Source organism: Cyprinus carpio, chromosome B8 (genome assembly GCF_018340385.1).
Source record: "Cyprinus carpio isolate SPL01 chromosome B8, ASM1834038v1, whole genome shotgun sequence".
NCBI lineage: Eukaryota > Metazoa > Chordata > Actinopteri > Cypriniformes > Cyprinidae > Cyprinus > Cyprinus carpio.
The window spans coordinates 11,199,201-11,217,873 of record NC_056604.1 but is presented as its reverse complement, the minus strand read 5'-3'; the positions used below and the strand labels follow the sequence as shown (position 1 = coordinate 11,217,873).

The window sequence follows — 18,673 nt, the reverse complement described above, 5'->3', positions numbered from 1 at the left end:
TCTCCACTAAAGTGTATTTCTGGCATGTACATTATAGTAAAAATCATGCAAAATTAGTTGAGCCACCAAACTGGTCAAAACACTTAAGGCCATTTTCTACAAAATTTTCAAAGTGTTTTGAACACTTACAAATTTGTTTGTAGCTCCTTTGCTACACTTATGTCCACCACTTCAGGTTAAATGCTCCTAATAACAGTATATCAAAATGTACAATCTGTTTTCATTTTGAAGCTGGCTAGATTTCATAGGGTTCCAGGGTGTTTTGTGCTTCCCCTTTTTGCTGGTGTTTAGTATGTGTCTGCGCTAGGCCACATAGGCTTCTGAAAGTCGCTCTTTGACTTATGGTGTTAGGGAAAAGAATTACCATACATTCAAAAATTAAAAAGCACATTGTGGCTTACATTGTGCTTTTGTCATATTTGGGTCATAATGAACAGTACAGAAGAACAGTGTAAACAGACCATCACAAACAAGCAGTACAAATGTTCAGCATCACATCTTTGTAGGAAAGTTTAACATGATTGTGTCTGCACATGTTAAGAACTTATATGATGTTATAATTAGAGCAGTAAATTGTACAAAAGTCTTATCAATATTTCATGTTCATTTATTTTTTATGAAAGTTAATTAGTTAGTTAATTGATTGATTCTTTGACTTTTGTGCATCTTCCATTCATTCTTTGACTTTTGTGCATCTGTGAGGAAGTTACTTACAATGAGCAGATTTTGATTAAGACCTGTCTGCTTGTACAGTTTGTGGTGTGTGCGTTGTGCTTGTCTGTGTACGTTCAGTCAACATTCATAATCTTTTGAGTGTCTTTGTCACTCAGCCATGTGCTGTTTTCAGTTTAAAGTCAAACAGAAATCCTTGAAAGCAGATGCTTGACCTCAGAGGAGTGATGATGTCTATTGAGAAGCAATACAATGTGACATTCATTAATCAAGAAAATCGAGCTTTTCCTCAAACTTAAAAGTACCGCCACCCGTAAACAAATTCTAGACTTTTTAATTAGTGTTTTTTATTTGTTTTCCAAAAAAACTAAAAATCTTTGAAAGGTACATTTACTTGAGAAACAACATTAAGACTTAAAATAATGTATATTTTACATGAGTATAATCAATTTTAAAACAATAGATAAGTATCTATGAAAACAAGTTTTATCTAGTGTTGCTTCTCAAGTAAATTCATCTTGTTTCAGGGACTTTAAGATATTTTAACTTCAAGTACTTGTTACAAAATGATTGTTTGGAATTAATAAGAGCATTAGTTGCCAGATGTTGCTCAGCCATATTAGTAATGTAGACAGATGACCCTTGAAACTGTTGAGAACTGTTCAAGAAAGTATTTGATAATTCGGTAAAATAGATTCTTTTCCTGTTGTCCTTCCTCACCATCCTTTCAGACTGTGGTAACAGACAGAAGAGGATTATACACCTTCGTCCCGTCTGGAGAGCGAGAGCCATGTGCAAGTAGCTCTTGGATGGTGATCCAGTTGTCCAGTATGCGTCGGTTGCGCTTCTTGGAGCTCTTTTTCTGACTGAGCTCCAGGATTGAGGCTGGGTTCTGGCCAGACTCCGACTGGCTCTCCTTGCCCATATCCAAACCATGTTCTCGCATATATTCCAAGCGACTTTGCATCATAAACTCTCTGCGTCTGCGCTGCTCACGGGCCCTCAGCAGATGTTGCTTACGCTCTTCTTTGCTCCAGTAGCGACCCATCTTCATTTCGCTTACTGTGTCATCATCAGTCGTCATTCCGCTACGCTCCTCACGGATCTTCATAGCTCGGGCTTTCAAGAGTCGGTCTCGGACAGGACGTTTGGCCACATAGCGGGTCCCATCGCTTCTTATCTTCACCTTCCACTCCATGCGTGGTGATGCAGGGGGAAGTGGCAAAGGTAAGGCCAGAGAAAGCTTCACTGGGCTGGGGTGAGGCAACGACCCAAACATGCTATTCCCATGGTCCTCACGGTCACTGCCGCCCACTGGTGCCTCACTTTCTCCTTCCACAGCTCTATCCAAGGGTCCAGAACTCTCAGAAAGTGAGGATCCCAGATGCATGCAGCTCTGGTAGCGTTCTGGAGTGAAGCAGTTGGAATGACGGCGTCGAGTGAAGTAAGGACTTGACTCCGCGCTACGACCTCCATTCCTGTTATGGCCACTCACCCTAGAATTTACATCCTGTGTCACTCCTTCAGGCATGCGACGGACGGTTCCTTCTCTTGTGAGTGAGCAGAATTTCTGGTTCACAGGGGTGTTAGTCTGAAACTTCTTGTAGCTGCTTGGCGAATATGAACTGTTGAGGCTTGCTCGTCCTCTTTCACTCCAGGTTGGTCGGTCCCTGTGTCTGATTGGCAGAGGACTTGTGGACTCATCGATTTGAGAAACTGGAAGTTGATGCTCATTCACCATAGGTGTGCTCCTGCAGCTCTCTCCCCCAGTGTTGTAAGCGCTGGTGCTGTCCTTGTCTGAACGTTCCTTCTCTGGAAGTTCGTTGATGTCAGACAGCTCATGCAATGGAGACCCCTGAGGTTCTGCAGATGCCCGGCCAGATGTTTCTTCCTCCATCAGCCAGGCTTTTAAACAGCGTTCTCTTAACTGCTGCATCTTCTGTGCTCGTAGAATGTTCCGGCACTTGAACTCAAGGTGCCTCATTTCCTCTTCCAGAAGCGCCATCTCATGTGGAGTCAGGTTCTCGTTACTGTTCTCATCCAGAGTCTCCTCCCTATTCTCAGCTTCTTCTTGTGTCTCTCCTTCTTTCTGATCTATTTCTTGAACCTGCTGCACTTTCTTCATCCTCTTCTCATAGCGACACTTGATTTCCAGAAGCTGCCTGTACCTCTCGCATTCCTCTTCTGTCAGGCCTGGCATTATCATCCCACTGACGGGATCGTGAAGGTACCCACCACCAATGCTTCCACAGTCCAGTGAGTCTGTGCTAAGGTGGAGTTCTCGGAGAGGGAACAGAGGCGATGGCGTGTCGCTCCCTCCTCCGCCGCTTCTGCCGGGTCTAAACTTGCGCAGGCTGCCAGGTGTGTTAGTGGCATTTGTGTTGGAGGTGCTGGTCTGCTCATCGCCTAGAAGGATGTCATGCTCGGAGGATTCTTCGTTCTTTGTGCTCTCATCTGTTCGCCCCACACCACTGTCGAGCTCTTGACTGTTGCTTAGGGTTGCTAAGCTGAGTATGGGTGTCTCTGGATGTAGGGTTTCCTCAGGAATGCCTGCTTGGGGTCTCTGTTGGCGGAAATGGTAAAGGCCGGGCAGATGGGACGTATTAAGGCTGTCCACACTCATCCCTACAGGTAACTCACAGTCAATCTCCTCTGGGTCCAAATGAGTGTCCGTCTAGGGGAAAGGCACAAAGGAAGGGAAGATAAAAAAAAAGTAAGAGGGAATAGTTAGAGGCTGAACATCACCAGTATTGCCATAAAAATAAAAACATGCAGTAATGCACTTCAACACTAGATGGCAATATAGACATTTGTTTAATTGTGTGCAACATGTTCAGTTGTAAAGCAAGAATTATGAGGCCTATTATTATTAAACCGCATTGAGGTCTAGTATTTTCATACTTACACACACAAATATATATATTTATTCAAGTAAATTGATCTATCCACCTTATTTTTCCCAAAAGAGCAGGCATGGCCATTTTTAAATTGAATGTGTCTGGCTTCCTGTCTCATCTGCTTCCAACCATTTTTAGCTGTAGAAAACAGCTCGTTTTGCTGCTTGATATTGCAAACTGGTGTCTCTACCATATTAATGTATTATCTTAAATATGAACACACTGGTTGGTAGCGCAAACAGTTATACTCTTTACTGCACTTTGTTATTCTTCTCGTTATTTTTCTACAGCGGCTAATAAACCAGAAGTCTCACACATTCACAGAAAACGGATTCTGCATTAAAAAATAGAGGTGGATAGCTGGCATTTTGAACAACATATTATGAGATATTTATCACATTGAATGTACATAGTATAGATAGTAAATAAGACATATTTCATAATCACTGAGACTTTACCAATTAGAAAATAAAACTATTTTCTTCTGAGATACTTTATAACTAATGGTACTATTACTCTGACTATTTTTGTGTTCATTATAATTTGTGACAATTGTTATGACTTGCTACGAATCAAGATTTATTGATGAATACAGATTTATTGAAGCATTGATTTTTTTATCCTAAGTAATCTTTGTCTATAGATGGCAGCCAATAATCAATTATCACTTGATTATATATCAGAGTTTCATAACGCAGGTTGTTTTAATGGTCTGCCCATGACATTTCTTGAGCATATTTGTATCTCTTTCGTTCCTCTTGATTTAGTCAGCTTGTAATCTCTTTCTGTAAGTCAACAATCCCTTGCTGTTTCTCTATAACTGTCTGTCTTTCTCTCTCAATCTCTTCCTCTCCTGGTCTGACAGTTCCACTTGTTTCTGGTCTTCAGTTCGTCATTAATCTTTCTGTGTTGCTGGGAGGGTGACTGCGGATGAGAATGAGAGGTACAAAATGGCCCCTTTTTGTTCTGATCTTGTTAGTGCTGAGCGTTGGCTGAAATGAGCTCACTGTTTTATTCATTAGCTGACGGCTTTGCTCATGATAGATGATTTTTGCAGGCTGCACACAATAACCAACAGCCATTTTTTCAATATCACCACTGGTTCCCCATAAATTGCTAAAAAATTGACACAGTTACAAAGTCGGAAATGCAGAGCAGCATATATATAGCTCTGAAATAGGTGCTCGTTTAGAACAGTTCCTATTTGTGTGGGGCAAGAGTAAAAATGCTGTTAAATTTGTATTAAATAAAACAATAAATTTGCTTGCACAGACAACTTTGAAATTCAGATTAATTGCTTCTGCTGGTGTTATTCTCATTTATAAGTCACTTTAGATGATCTGCTAAACAAATAAATATAAATGCACAATTAAAATTCCAGCACTGGTTAAGGGTTTACATTATAATTGTACAAATTTGCTAATTTACCCAATGCATGAATGTGCATCTACACAACCTCTTGGCTTAGTTTATGTCCTTGGAAACTGCTTACTGTGGAAAAAAGCGTGATATCCTTCCTTACTACAGTGTACCTTGCTTGCACCTCTTAATTTGCCCTCTCTCTCTCATACCTTCCATCAGTTCCTTCAATTACTTCTCCTCTGTGCATGTCTTTCTAATGGAGCACTTTTCCCCCCATTCTGTAAGCAGCTTTGTTCCCTCTCACTCTTCATCTCCTTGTGGAATAGTGTTAATGGAACTGCCACAAATCCTTGACACCCATCACTAAGAGTGATCACATGATTGAGACATTGAGTGATGTGAGACTTCTGTTTCCCTTCTTTCAGCAAAATAAGTCATTAATTTTAGGATATGCTGTCGTTGGGGACAGAGTGGGTCCATTAACTTTGCATGTGCCTCAAAAAGCCTATTTTTGTGTGTATGTGTGTATTTAATTGCTCAGAGGATGTGAGATTTGGGGCGATGACTTAATGGTTTATGCGTTTATTTTAGTGTCTGCTTTGTCTAAAAGGTTTCTCCTAAAAAAGCCAAAATATGGTGTTATGAGAAGCAATTTGCTCCATTTTATCATATTACTGTCTAGGTCAAATAATTGATATGTAAAAGACTTTTCATTCTATTTTGTTAGCATGTACTCTCATAAATGTATGTATTTTTGCTCTTTATTCTAATGTGTTTCTTTCTCTTTCACATTTGTGTTATATTTATTTACCTCTATCTCTGGTCTGGCCAGCAGTAATGAGAAGTTGGTGCTGTCCTCACGGGTCAGGATGGCCACTGCTTCCTCTCGGTTCTGCACTTCCATCCCATTTATCTAACGTGGTACAGACAGAGACTTCATTCACAGCCATGTTCAAACACAAAAGGTCAGCTTTTTTCCTAAAACAACATAACATCAAAACATCAGCAAAAGAGTGGTCATGTTTCGACTGAGTCCTTGGTGTCAGAGTCACATCAGAAACCAGAATAAATGAAGAACTTTTTGAGACAAAGGCAACATGACGCACTGTCTTTGATGTTCTGTAATTATTCTCTAGAGTAACTGTGTGGGCTGTGTTAAAAGTCACACCAATTATCTGTTTATAGACTGATTGTCTCTAGAAACGCTTGACCTCCAAGATGAACGTAATGATGATGTCAGTTCATCAGTGGTTGTTGTTGATGTAATTTGTCTCTGAGCAAAAAACATACCTGTAATATCCTGTCCCCCTTCCTGATTCTTCCATCTTTTGCTGCTATGCTGTTTGGATTCACCTAAGAACCAAGAATGTTTAAATATCAGCTGGATAAATTTAATAATTTGGCTAAATACAGTTGTGTTGAGCAGTAAAATAGCATTCAGCCTCATGTGGTCACTCACTTCCCCAATGTAGATGCCTTGGTCTTCCTCATCATCTGTCCGGTAACAGACTGTTAGCCCCAGTTTATCCTGCTGACTCGACTTATACAACTCCACCTCCTGACAAAGACAGAGAGGAAGAGCTGTTTATAGGGCAGAGATTAAACCCTCGGCTTTAAAGATGCACTGGGACAGAAAACCAGCTAGAGGCAATTTATGAGATATTATAGGTTGGGGTAATGTGTACAGGTTACTGGTCTTATGTTAACCCATGAAATCCCATTTTTTTCCCTTAGAGTGAATGTGTTTTATTTATATATTACATTATTTATTTTATTATATCATTGAATCAGCCAATCTGTATTTAAGAAGATTTTATTATTATTTTTTAATTATTTGTTTTATTTTTTATTTATTTTTTTGCAGAAATTCATAATTATGAAGATATTATGAACAGCTCTGGGCATTTATACCACCCAGGGTTTCAAAAAATAAATAAAAAATAAAAATCATTTTTTATTTTTTGGTTTCCCACCTCATATTCTAGTTCCTCTTGTTGATCCACCTCATGGTTGGCAACATTGAAGTAGTCATTTGGATCACTATATTCTTGCCCCAGAGAACCACTGTAAAAAGACATGTTTCTTCAGCAGGTTTTCAGCATTTGTCCATCCCACAGACATACACAGATAGTAATGAGAACTGATCAAGAGGCAGAGGACAGCGAAGACGCTCACAGGTCATTCAGCAGGTATGGCTCCACCAACTGTGCGAGGGGAGGGGATGGTGGGGGCATGGGTGATCCACTGCTCGGGTAAGACCCTCTGTCCCCATTCAGGAAGTTCTGGAAGCTGATGTCGGTCTGGGTGCCGTTGTCCACACATTCTGTGATAGCCATGAGCCGAGCCGTGCCAGCAGCTGCACCCAATCTCCTCCTGTGGCCCTTACATACCACCTGAAGCAGGAGAGGGTCATAAGGTTGCCCATCTTTGTCCTGGGACAGGTGAGATGTTCTTCTGCCTTTGAGCTGCAGACAGTGAAAAGAATGCCATTGTATGCCCATTTTAAAAAGAATGTACTTATTGGTTGTTATTGGTTGCACTTCTAAAAGTGCTGAAGCAGCACTATAGAGAGAATGAAGTGGAGAAAGAGGGAGACAGGGATAAGAAAAATGAGAGAAGGAGAGAGAGGGAAGATAAATGCATAAATAAGCAAAACTCAAGGAAGGATGTAGTTTTGCTTCTCCTTGGTGAGAAGTAACATTGCAAAGCAGCAAAAATAGCTATTGCAAGACAAGCATGAGCTCTCCATCATCCCATCACAAAAAAAGAAATAGAAAGACAAGAAACTGCAAATATATAAAATGCTGATTTTATAGAAGATTCTGCTTAATCATTCAAAAGTCTGGGATCTGATAATTTTTTTTTAATTATTATTTTACAGTTTATTATGTTTACCAAAGCTGTTTAATTTAATTAAACACAGTAAAAATGTAAAAAAAAAAAAAATAAATTAATTAAAAAAAATACAATTTTAATAATTGAATTTTCAGCAGCCATTATTTCAGTCTTCTGTGTCACATAATCCTTCAGAAATCATTCTAATATGCTGATTTGGTTTGAACTACTTTTGAACAGTAAGGTGATAAGATATGTAATAAGACAAACTTCAGATCTGAGTGGAATATGTCCTACCTTTACTTCTGCATCAATGGGACGCAGAGTGTTTCCCTTCTGTGGAGAAAAACAGAGCAGAACCAGATTAAAAAGTGCTAACATGGGCAGCTTTGAACAGAAACGACAACAGCTGTGTGGTGCAGTGTTTTATTGATTGCTGTTTCATTTTGATTAAGGGTGATATTAATCTTTATAACAGTTAATGTTTTAGCAGGCTCTTTTTATTGCACATCACTGCTCCTTGAGTACCATGACAAAGCTATATAACCTCCAAAATAGTGTTTATGTATCAGGAAATTATTTTGGTTTAATCTATTTGTGTACACAGTGTATTCAGTACAATAATTTGATTCCAATTTTTCACATATTTTTTTTTTTACTTGCCACTCAGCATGTGTCAACACTGTCCTGTACAAAAATGTATCAGGGATTTGCAGACTTTACAGACAAGATGTTCTAGATATAGATTGTAATAGAGTTGCAATCATGGTTATAACCAAAAAAAAAAAAAAAATGCCAGCACAATTACCCGAAATTATAATGATCTCTGATCTATAATTATAGATTAATCCAAAATCTATAAAACACACCAGAATAGTGAAATATATAGGTAAAATTATGAAATGTTTTGTCCCATGTCTTCAGAATCAATGACTTATGAAATTATACCATGTAATACATGTGCTGTTGTGGATGCTGGTTAATGACTTCCAGTCTATTGGTTTATTTATTGTTATTATAACGAACAGATATCTGACAGTGCAGATTTGAATTTGTGCATTGGGACAGTTCATTCAATGACAGGCCTTACGGAGGGACAGATGAGAGGTTTTAACCCTCAAGAATACAACCCACAATCAATACAGGGTTAATACTATACTGAAAGTACTTTTGACAACCCCTCCTATCCCTCTCTCTCTCTCTCTGTTTCTTTAATCCTTCTCAAAGCAGTCAAGCTACAAATAGTTGACCCATAGAGACCAGGTCTCACCTCAATCCTTATGCTGTTTGACTGAAAGTCTTTTGATGTCTAAAAGAGGTGAAACATATTTATTTTTCATTGTGGTTGGCTCATTATTGATCCTGTCAGTGGCTTTGATTACAAATGGACTGATATTGGAGTGATATTGGCCAACATGGACTTCTCAAGCAGAAAAGATTTTCTATATGTTCCCTGACTCATATAGAACATGCTTGTTAATGTATGATTCTCTCAATGTATTAGTATTTCTGATTTATATACATGTGATCATGGGGAAATTATAAGCAGTTTCACATCTGAAAGTAGTGTTGGAAATTTCCAAACATTTGTTTTTGTGTTTTTAGAGAAACAAAAGAGTGTGCTGAATTGACTGTAATGGAATTTCTTCTGCATGATTAAGTTGCCTACAGAACTCAGTGGGTGACCGTGCTTATCAGTTCAATACCAGGAGACAGCAATTACATCGCTTTAACTCCTGATACACCTCTGTTGACCCTCACCCTGTACATTTGCCCCTGTGGAATAATTGCATTGCTAATGAAGGAGCTTCTGAAGGTGCTCACAGATACCGCAATGCACATCCACACCCCAACGATCCCTATCATCTCACTGTGGGACGCCTACATTAACTCAGAGTCTGTGATCTACCAAACATGCCACATTGATTATGGCACTTTCAAAGACATGCAGCTGGAAGCATTAAAAAAAAGTCAATTTTGTTTTGTTGTTTTTTTTAGTAAAAGGAAATGTTTAACCTTCAGAAATTGTTCATCTAGTTAGTATGGGAATAATTTTTTTTTTTTTTTGATTGTTTATAAGCTTTAAAAGTGTTGTTCATTTTTAGTTTGATACCCAATGCAGGTATCAATCATAAGTCGGAATGTAACAGAAGTAGAAACAAATCTTGTCTTCCATATTGTGACGTATATCTGAGACAGATGAGAAACGAAAGAAAGAAATGTAAGGCAGGGACCTGGTTGTTGATTGACTGGAGGCAGATCTGAAACCGATTATAAGAAAGCAAGAGGGTTAAAGCAGATTGGAGATGTCCAGCATGCATAAAGAGAAGTCTGGCATTTCATGGGGAGATTAAGTTGAGACATTTTGATTATTATTAGCATTTGAAGAATTATTAGCTCAAAAAATTAAAAAAACAAATTGTATTAATGGACGAATCTTTCACAATAAGTTCAATAAGATGCATTTAAAAATAGATAGGGTGATTTTCTAATTATTTTAGCTAATATTATGTATATTAATATTAAGTATACTTTGCAAACTGTTACAAAATATAAGTTGTTGTATAATTTTTGTTACAATAAATTTGGTAAATTTAAAGGCAGTTGTCATCTGTAGTACAATCCGTGTACAATTTAAAATGTAATGCCACTTTTCTTGAATGATGTCAGTTCCTGGATGCCACAATATAATGAAATGTTTGTTTTTTTAATAGGAATTCAATCAATCATATGTAATAGTTTCCAATTGCAAACAAATACCTTTTTTATTGGTTTTTGTGTTAAGTACCTTATTTGTTAGACATTTTATCTGCTTATTGCATCTGTAACTGCTTTAATGCATCTACTTTGCCACCTCTGAGTATTAACTCTGGTGTATATTAGTGCAGCAGTATGAGCTTTTTATTGGAGTGACAGGTTATTTGTTGTTGCATTTCCACCGACGGCCTGCTAATTATAAAACAGAAACAGAGGGCTGTTTCCCACTAGATTCTCCTCCAAATAATTATTCTGATTATGGCTCTTTTTTCCGACTTTCATTTTGAAATTAGCTTGCTTCTCTCAATCATCTTTACCCAGTTAAACAAAGTGTTAGAAATGCTAAACGTCTTCACAAAGGTTCTAAGCACTGCAGTAAACTAGGTCAACTCAGTTTGAGGTTCTAAACTGTGCCTTTTACATTGTTTCCAAACTCTATTCCCGTCCTCCCTCCCTCTTTCCATCACCTTCCCCTCAGGATTTCGTCTTGCTTTTGATTAGAGTTTAGAGGAGGAAACTCTCTCTCTTTATCTCTCTCTCTCTCTGTCTCTCCGCCCTGGATTGAACCTTAACCTCCATTAATCCTGAGTCCTGAGCAGTGATATATGTATGTTCAGAACAGGGCAATAGCAATTTTTGCTCCTACCACTGCTCCCGATCAGGGCAGGGCAAGGGTCGTGCTAGAAACCAGAGAAGAATTTAACTAAAGGTTACTTGTGCCCAAAATGTCAGTCTGGATTAGTTTTACTTTCTTCTTTTTTCCCCCATTCTTGGAGCAGGTGAAGGGTGGACCGTTTTATCTTTTTTCCTTTCATGTCGCTGCGTGTTTGGAGAGACCTCCTGCAGTGTGGAGGGCACATGAGTAGATTTTGTTTATTTACATCAGTGTTTTTTTCAAACGGCTGATTTAGTGCGCTAGACTATGTGTGTGCGTGTCTTCACCATCATTATTGCATCTACATGCATTGCAGTGAGAAAGCATATAAGTCTTGCTTAATGACCTCAGTTGCCTTAGCAACGGCATCCCATAGAGACAAATTTGACGGGGTATGTTAGGTAGAGGCAGGAAGACTGAGAGCGCGAGAGGGAAACTCATCAGACATGTCGTGGGGTGGGGTTAGGCAGGATTACAAAAGGCAAAGCGTCTGCTAAAAGGCTCATTTTGGAGTGACTCAACATGCATAGAATTTTTGCTGCAGAGCAAGCTCATTTATACAACATCATAAGACTAAAGCTTGGAAGCAATTAGCGGGGATGAGCGTAGCACTGCCAAATGAATGTGATGGCGTTCACGGATAGCGATTCCATGTGCTCAGATATTCCAGAAGAGCCGGCTAATGTGATCTGGTGTGAATGGTATTATTCATGCCTACAGCAGCTTGTCCTGAGTCCAATGAAGCCTGTCAGGATGTGTCTGCTCTTCATTACCGTGTGCCCAGCCACAGAGCAGAAGCAAGAGCAAATGCCACTTACTCAGAAACACAGAGCATGACACTGATGAAAGACTGGGTGAGAATGTACAGTGTCACTATGAAGAAGCCCTTTAGAGTAGGCAACAAGAGGTGTATTTTATTGGGGTTTTTATCTTACAGCGCCACTTAACCCTTGGCAGCTTGTTGCTTTTATAAAACATAGTTACAGCATTACAATGCTAAAAAACATTTAGTGAAGAAAATGACTGGTGTTTTAGTGGTTGGTTACTTTAAAAAAAGCCCACCAATAAGTCTCCATAATATTTCAATACCTAGAAATGGCTCAGGTCCCTCCTTCAGTGTAACCCTGAGGGATTTTTCACTAGTTTCATTGTTGCCAGGCAGAAAATTATAAATCCAATGGCTTGCCTACTGTTCAAAATTCAGGATTCAGAATGATTTTTCTTTTTTCTTTTTATTAATGCATTAAATTGACAAAAGTGACCGTAAAAACATTGTTACAGAGGGATTCTGTTTCAAATAAGTGCTTTGGAAATTTCTATTCTTTGAAGAATCCTGAAAAATGTATCACGGTTCTCATGAATACATAAGCAGCACAACTTTTTTCAACACTGATAATAACAAGAAATGTTTCTTAAGTACCAAATCAGCATATCAGAATGATTTCTGAATGATCATGTGACACTGAAGACTGGAGTAATGGCTGCTGAAAATTCAGCTTTGCATCACAGATATTTAAAAAAATATTAAAACTCAAAATAGTTATTTTAAATTGTAATAATATTTCACAATATTACTGTTTTTACTGTATTTTTTATCAAATAAATGCAGCTTTGGTGAGCATAAGGGACTTTAAAAACACTTAAATGTATAAATAGATGGTGGGGTGAGTAAATGATGGCAGAATTTTCATTTTTGTTAATTTGTGAACAATTTGAGTCTGAAAGCCATGGATGATAGGAGGAAAAAGTAAAGATGTGTAATGCCTCATGGTGATGTCACTCACCGCTTGTCATGACTCTCATGCCAATATCATTTTGCATCACATTCTAAAGCGCATTATATATGCTTCAGGATTCCTTTGCAGTAAATCCAGGGGGCTTCCAGTGTTGGTGCAGCTGATTTGGCGGGGGGTTTATGGTGTCTTTCAGCTCTCTCCACTAATAAGTGTGCAGCATTTAAAACAGGCTCACACAGAGAGGACTCTCTGTCACTGCATAAGAAACTAGCTTAGAGTAAAACCCTCTGTGAAGAGCCTCAGGCAGTGGAGGATACGGCGGAGAGAAGAGCTGGAAATTGAAGTGAGATTGAAGAGATCAAGTGGGAGATCCTCTCGGTATTAGAAAAAGCTCGACCTATCCTGGCATGACATTGCGGTCTGGCCGAGAAAGCAAATTGCTCTCTGTACAAAACTTCAAAGTGGCAAACTCAAGCTGTGGAGAGGATTTTAGTCAAGTGGAGTTTAAATGTTACAGGTGAAGGAACTGAGAGGTGGCAATGCATTTGAAATGGGTTGCATTTTTGTTTGGTAGTCTTCACAGTTTTAAAATCATTTAAAGAAAATAGGAGATGTATTACTGTTATTTAGTACCATAGTATGAATATGAAGCAGGGTTATTTTAGTTAACTAAAATCATTATTTGAAATAAACTTTAACTGAAATAAACTGAAATATTATATTAAAAAAAGACATAATTTCTCATTAACATTTACTTTAAATTGATGTAAGATACCTAAAAAAAAAAAAAATACAAACCACAAATTAAAAACTAATAAAAATGACAAGCACATAAAATTGCTAAAACAAACTAAAATTAAAATAAAACAAATATAAAAATGAAAACAAATTCAAAATATTAATAAAAGAAATATGATACTAAAATATCACTGTTTAGTAGCTACATTAAATTTTTTATATGCATGTTATTTATTAATTTGAAAATCATGTGTTTTGTGTTTTATGAAAAAGGAGACACTTTGCTGTTATTTACTACATATTTTCAAGTTTTTGTTTTGCTATTTTTTTTATAAATCATGCATGTAAATAAATTATGTAACTACCTAAAAATCACCTATAAACGCAACAGCAATGTTCTAACAACCATTTTAAACAGCAACTGCATAGCAACAACCCAGAACACCTAAGCATAATAGCAGTGACTTGTGCATAGACTCACATTCTCTTCAGAAAACATATAAATCAGTTAATATTTGCATATTCATGACCATGACCTTGCAAAAGGCTGTAATAGTTTGTTTGCACAGGTGTCATAGATACTTACTGATTTGGACCCTTAGATTCTTTAATTCAGGGTGACATTACACTGCAGCCACATTTCATTTGTCAGCTTTAAGCCATGTGTTCAGAGGCGTGCCATGCTTTTTTTATTTTGCATAGTCAAGGGATCAGTTTTGCTCTGATACAAGTGTAGTGATCATTTTTGTTCTGTTAAACATTTATTTTGGATTTGAATTCACTAAACCTTGATCAGTGCCACTGCAGCCACAGATATTTTACACACCTGATAAGTTTTATTATTAGCAGATCTGCCCTTCTCTCATCCTGCTCCACTTTTCAGCAGTATAAATATCCCCTAGCTATCAATCATAGTCACATGACCTGTCATGTGGTTGGAAAAATGACAGAATGGAAACCAAACTTTAACACCTTACCAGTGGAAGAGGTTTTAAAAGATTTTTCTCTCAGACTATTCGAAAATCTCACCGCCATGTCAATTAAAGGATGCTGAGTAGGAAGTCTTTGTGCTGTTTAGGGGATTGTGGTTTTCAACACAGGATTAATTCATTAAATTGTTTGCCTAAAGCACCACCTTAACTCAAAGGCCCCTTGACACATCTTAAACCTGCTCTGTTAAGATAAACAGTTTCCAGTTTGCTGGCAGATCTACAATCCCCGTAAGCTTAGCATACATAAACCCTGGTGTCGCATGAGACAGCAGAATGTGAGGGTTTTTTATTACTAGTGGTGCAAAGCAGAACTTTTTTGTTCAGTTTTAAGAAGAAAAGGAGCCTCATTCAGGAGTAAAGGACCTTGAACCCCAACATTCAGTATAGTTATTTGAGGAACATTTCATTGTTACAGATCAAGAAATGATCATCTTACACAAGATTATCTATATTTGGGCCCAAGCTTAAATTGGCCATCCAAAATAATTTTCTTTTGATATTTGAAATTCCTGTATCCATGTTTCAGCATCAAGTGGAAACCTTTTCAAGAAGAGTTGAAACTGTTGCAGCAAAGGGAGGACCGACTCCCTGTTTACTGCCCATGGTTTTAAAAAATGAATGCTCAGTAGTTGAAGTGCTACTTTTACATATGATATATAGTATATTTAATGTTACATGCTACAACTGTTACAATTTAATTGTTCAAATGTTTGGGTCAAAAATGTTTTTTTGGAAAGTATCTTATGCTCATAAGGCTGTATTTATTAGGTCAAAAATATAGGGCAAACTGTAATATTGTGAAATGTTATTACAATTTAAAACAACTGCTTCTTTTTAGTATATTTTAAAATGTAATTTATTCCTGTGATGGCAAAGCTAAATTTTCAGCAGCAGTTACTCTAGTTTTCAGTGTCACATGATCCTTCAGAAATCATTCTAATATTCTAAACATTCTATTTTATTTATTTATTTATTTATTTAGTAGAAATTGTGATAGATTCTTTGATAAATAGAAGGTTCAAAAGAACATAATTTATTTGAAATAGAAATGTAACATTATAAATGTCTTTACTGTCACCTTTGCTTAATTTAACGCAGTGGTTCCCAATCCTGGTCCTGGAGAACCCCCAGCACTGCACGCTTTTGGTGTCTCTCTTATCTGACACACACATTTGAGGTCTTGGAGTCTTCACTAATGAGCTGATGAGTTGAATCAGGTTTGTTCGAATAGGGAGACTTCTAAAATGTGCAGTGCTGGGGGTTCTCCAGGACCAGGATTGGCAACCACTGATTTAATGCATCCTTGCTGAATACAAATATAATTTTTTTTTTTTTTTATTAATTTGTAAATAAAGTTTTTATTGTTTTAAAATGTCATTATAAGTGATACATTCATATTTATGTTGCATTATTAATCTGATTACCTTTGTGAAAAGTTTACCTCCTAGAATTATCCTCAATAAGCACATGATTGCAAGTGCAAAGTAAAAAAAATTGAATATGAACTTGTTAGTATTCTCACCTGAAACATGATCCTGTACTGTTCCTCCGGCCTGTTCACCACACACATGTTGCAGCCCATCGTGGCTCGTGGTTTCCTGAGGGGGTGCGGTTCCTCGATGCTCTTCGCTTCCTGATTCTCCGACGTAGGTGTCGATCCCTGCCGTCCAATTACAGTAATCCCTCCCTGAGATCAGATGTTAAGACTCTGCACTCCATGAAAAGGGCTTTGATGTTCTTTTCTTTGTCTGCTTCCCTCATTCAGGCCCGGCTGCTGTTTTAATTGAGGTCCAACCCGGGAAACGGGATCAGAGACGCTGCAGCATCCAGCCGTGAGAAAGTCAAGGTTTGATCACTGATGAATGGAGCCTCTGATGTCTGTGTGCTTTTAGTCAGCTTTGAATTTCCTACACACTCAGGAAAGTTAGTTTAATGTTTTTGGCTTTGAAACTTCACATATGATGATGCGAATCAGATATATTATTAGACAGATAATGTTGAAACAACACTTGAAACAAGCAGCCAGCAGCACGTTGTGACAGGATTCAATTTACAGATCCCGCCGTGTCTGAACAATCTCATCAAATAGATGATCTGCCTAACGTGAACTCCCTGGTGCCTCCGCCAAAGTCGTAGACTAAGACATGAATTATTAAATAAAAGATGCAATAAACAAATGTTTACTTTCCGCCACTCCGTATTCCCCTGAGAGATGCTTTCCTTCACACTCTGATTCTATTATTAGAGAGCTTGTTTCCTTCATTTACATATAACAACGCTCTCTAGGCACAGACATGCACGTCATGCTATTTGAAGTGCTTTAAAACATGTTGCTTGAGTCTGTAACTAGTGCCTGCTGCGATTCTAGACTTGTGTATTTCCGTTCCATCATTAATTAAGATTACAATTTTAATGCGGATGTGTTTAGATGTTCATTAGCCGCTATTATAACTGCAAGTCTATGGATGCTGGTGCCATACCTAATTTCATATTTCCTATCCACAGCATGTTGTATTTGACACCTGCATGTATTTATCTACATAAGCACTCTATGACTGTGTCATCATCTTTTCCTTGTCCTCTTTAAAGTGAGGCTGTAATCCCACCTCTCATTTGCACTCACTTTGCAGATATGATCACATCAAACCAGCCCTCTTCCTTTCTTCCCAGAATTCCAGCTGCATGTTCATGGCAGAAAATGAATGAGAGAGTGCACCTGTCAGATCATGTCTCTCTCGCACTACTGAGGTGAGCTTAGCTCTTTCGCCGAACAGTATGTCAGTCTACAAGGACTGTTCTCTCCATCGCATGACGGAAGGATGATTGAAAGGGGTGAAGGGGAAGTATCTGATCTTCAGCAGGGAATGAATTGAATGCTGCCCTACATCTGCCCAGCTTCCGAGAGAAATACAGATTCAACAGAACCTCGGGATATAAAAGAAATCTTTAAAGTGCGTATTAGTCCACTGTTAATGATGTTTCTGCTCCTCACATCTGGAGATTTGGGATGTAATCCAGCTTGCTTGAGCATTTGAAGATGAATGAAGTGGAGCCATGCATTTCCAAAGAGAAAAGCAATGTCATTCAGTCTGATGGTGGGGTGGTAAATCTGAAAAATCCGTTCGAGAATGTCTCAAGGCTCTGCTGGAGCGGTGCCAGCCCAGCGCATGTACATGTGTGTCTGCAGAGAGAGGAAAAGCGGCTGGGTTGGAGGAAATGTGGGGATCGGCACCACTGCACAAGCTGGAGCCCATTACAGCTTTACAGCTGGCCCCTCCTTCCCCGACAATACCAGCCAATATTCACCAGCCAGCTCTCATCTCTCTCTCTCTCTCTCTCTCTCTCTCTCTCTCTCTCTCTCTCTCGCTCAGCCTCTCTCTTGTACTTGTAGGTGATAGCTTCACCCTCCCACCTTCCTTTCCTGCTTCCCTCATATCTTTTTTCCCAGCCCCTCTTCGCTGTCTCTCTCTTTCTCTGTGTCACCTGTATTGGAAGCAGCTTTGCACTCGGGGTCTTTGTTGCCTGTTGTGAAAGGAGCTGAAGATGTTGTCAGTCTCTGGCTGTCAGCACACAAACAGAATTTCTGACCACATAGACCAAGGAGCTTTGAGAAGCGTGACTCTCTCTTGTGGCCATTCTTTTTTACCTTAACGCTTGCAACCATACTGCAATAGGACAATAGGTGTGCTATATTATCACTAGAGTCACAATATAGTGCATCACTAAGTTCCTTATTGCTTGTATAATAAAAAGCAATGTTATTCATTATAAAAATGCATACAAATTAAATGTAATTATTGCATTCATAATAAAAAAAAACTTATTCATAATAAAATACATATTAAATATATTAGTAAAATAAATGCAGAAGTGAAGTTGCTCTCATTCATTTTTCCTAATTAAAAAAATGTTTCAGATTTAGAAAACTACTTTTGTACAGTAGAATGAAAACCATTTAAAAATGGTTTCATTCTAGATGGAGGAGCAGGTGGCATCATATGTGCAGACACATTGAGGTCATGTCACAAT

The 18,673-nt window shown here is 38.2% G+C and overlaps 1 protein-coding gene across 2 annotated transcripts; it reads right to left on the bottom strand.

Annotated features, from left to right (window-relative positions):
- Positions 1-726: 726 nt before the first annotated feature.
- Positions 727-18,241, bottom strand: pdzd4 (PDZ domain containing 4). Of its 2 annotated transcripts, XM_042729637.1 has the most exons (9): positions 17,268-18,241; positions 16,167-16,551; positions 8,064-8,102; positions 7,107-7,396; positions 6,905-6,995; positions 6,391-6,489; positions 6,222-6,284; positions 5,743-5,844; positions 727-3,346 (listed from the first exon to the last, which is right to left on the bottom strand). In XM_042729637.1, the coding sequence occupies exons 2-9, from the start codon at positions 16,224-16,226 to the stop codon at positions 1,400-1,402; spliced, it is 2,691 nt and encodes an 896-aa protein (XP_042585571.1). In that variant the 5' UTR covers positions 16,227-16,551; positions 17,268-18,241; the 3' UTR covers positions 727-1,399. The 2 variants fall into 2 exon arrangements, with proteins under 2 accessions (XP_042585571.1, XP_018938191.1); XM_019082646.2 differs by having other exon boundaries at positions 16,167-18,241.
- Between the last annotated feature and the right edge of the window lie 432 nt (positions 18,242-18,673).